We start from the raw sequence: 1,634 nt of genomic DNA on the forward strand, positions 1-1,634 counted from the left end.
AACCTCCATCCTTTGCCCAGCACCATGTTCTGAGTTGCCGGAGGTGTCTCCGTGGCCCTTGCCAGCATCTGGATCAGCGGAGATACCTTCTGCCGCAGTAGCGGTTGGTAATGCCAGAGAGGTCAAAGCCCCCGGAGCTGATGGGCACTCCCTGAGAGCTTAGGATGCTGCCAGCAGCAGCGGAGGTGGAGGAGCCCACAACGGTGTTCTGTGGGAAGGAGCTGAGGATGGGTCCGGGCAGGGTCACCACCACAGGGGAGGGCTCAATGACGACGGTGGAGCTCTGGCACTGCCTGCAACAGGGCTCGTTGCAGCTGTTGGCCAGCGGGGTTGGGCCGCAGGGGGCGCAGGGGTTGCAGCAGGACATGTCTTGGGGCTGGAGGAGCACCTGGAGAGAGAGAGAGCAGGGAGGAGCATGGGGATGTGTGAGGAGCAGCCTGTCTGCCCACCATGACAGAGCAGAGCACGTGCTGTCTGGGGAGCTGCAGATGATGCAGGGAGGCCCAAGCACCTCTTGGCCTTTTCCCCTGGCCACTGAGCAGAGAGAGAGCAGCCCAGGAAAGCTCTTGCGCAGCCAAGAGCCCAAGAGTCCCCTCAGAATAGCCCCGCACCCTCTTCATGCCAAACCAACTTCCTGCTCCCCTTCCCAGCAGAGGCAGCCCCATGTCCTGGTATAGGACGGAGAAGGTATTATCTGAGATGTCCGTTGAGACATGGCTTCATTCTGTAGGAGAAGAAGGATAAAGCGCTTTGGACTCACCTGGTTCCCAAGAGGAAGAAGGAGAGTGAAGTGAATGAGACACCAAGGGTCTGCACTGGCTTTTATACTGCTCCTCCACTGCCCCAGGACCAAAGGTAGCCTAGGACGGTTAATTTTCTGACAAGCTCTTCTGAAATGTAAGACATCCTAACTAATGATACAGGCTGTGTTTCAATTTTCTGGTGCCTTTTCATTTCCTTGTTTGTGCCACGCTCATTTCCTCACTGATGTTTGTTTTGACTGTTGGAATGAACGATCCTAAAAATTTCTGAGGCAGGAACATGTCATTGTGAGCATAACACACCATTTGCTGGAGAGGACCTGTACAGATGAGGGACACTGGCCTGAGATACTCCTGGGGGATTGTTTTCTGCCCCACTGGGAGAAAAAAATGAAGGTCGTCTCACCTCTGCAGCCCTTGATCAGACTCACAAGAGGTCCCGTATGTGAAGACATGCTATATCCTATTCCTTCTCTCCCTCTCAGCCTTTTCTGATTGTTCCTAGTCTTTCTCTTCCCAGGCAGGTGGACTGTACTGTTGAATTTCAACATTTCTTCTTTTAACACTAACCTTGAGAGACATTTCCTAGGGTGCTTGCCATCCTCCACTCTCTAGGCCATGTGTGGGGATTCCCAGCCTATGAATCTTTCAGTCTTGACACATCCTGGAGTGCTCCAGTCCTAGCAGGTTCTGCCTACTGAAATCCACAGCTGGTCATGTGGAGGCATTTTTTGCTTGATGGGTGTACTTCTGTCTGTGACAGGTTTCATTGAATGCACGATGGGGATGAATTTGCACTCTGTTCCATGCACGTGAGTAGGAACACACCTGTGCGTATCTGGCTCTCACTGCAACAAGGTGTGGCGGCCATGG

General features: G+C 53.3%; 1 protein-coding gene across 1 annotated transcript in view; it reads right to left on the minus strand.

Annotated features, from left to right (window-relative positions):
* Nucleotides 1-367, minus strand: part of LOC104495436 (feather keratin Cos1-1/Cos1-3/Cos2-1) — a 546-nt gene extending 179 nt beyond the window's left edge. Inside the window, exon 1 of the mRNA XM_010138403.1 lies at nt 103-367. Coding sequence (XP_010136705.1) covers nt 103-367 — 265 coding nt within the window. The remainder of the gene's footprint in view (nt 1-102) is intronic.
* Between the last annotated feature and the right edge of the window lie 1,267 nt (nt 368-1,634).

Source organism: Buceros rhinoceros, unplaced genomic scaffold (genome assembly GCF_000710305.1).
Source record: "Buceros rhinoceros silvestris isolate BGI_N320 unplaced genomic scaffold, ASM71030v1 scaffold10866, whole genome shotgun sequence".
In the NCBI taxonomy this organism is placed as follows: domain Eukaryota; kingdom Metazoa; phylum Chordata; class Aves; order Bucerotiformes; family Bucerotidae; genus Buceros; species Buceros rhinoceros.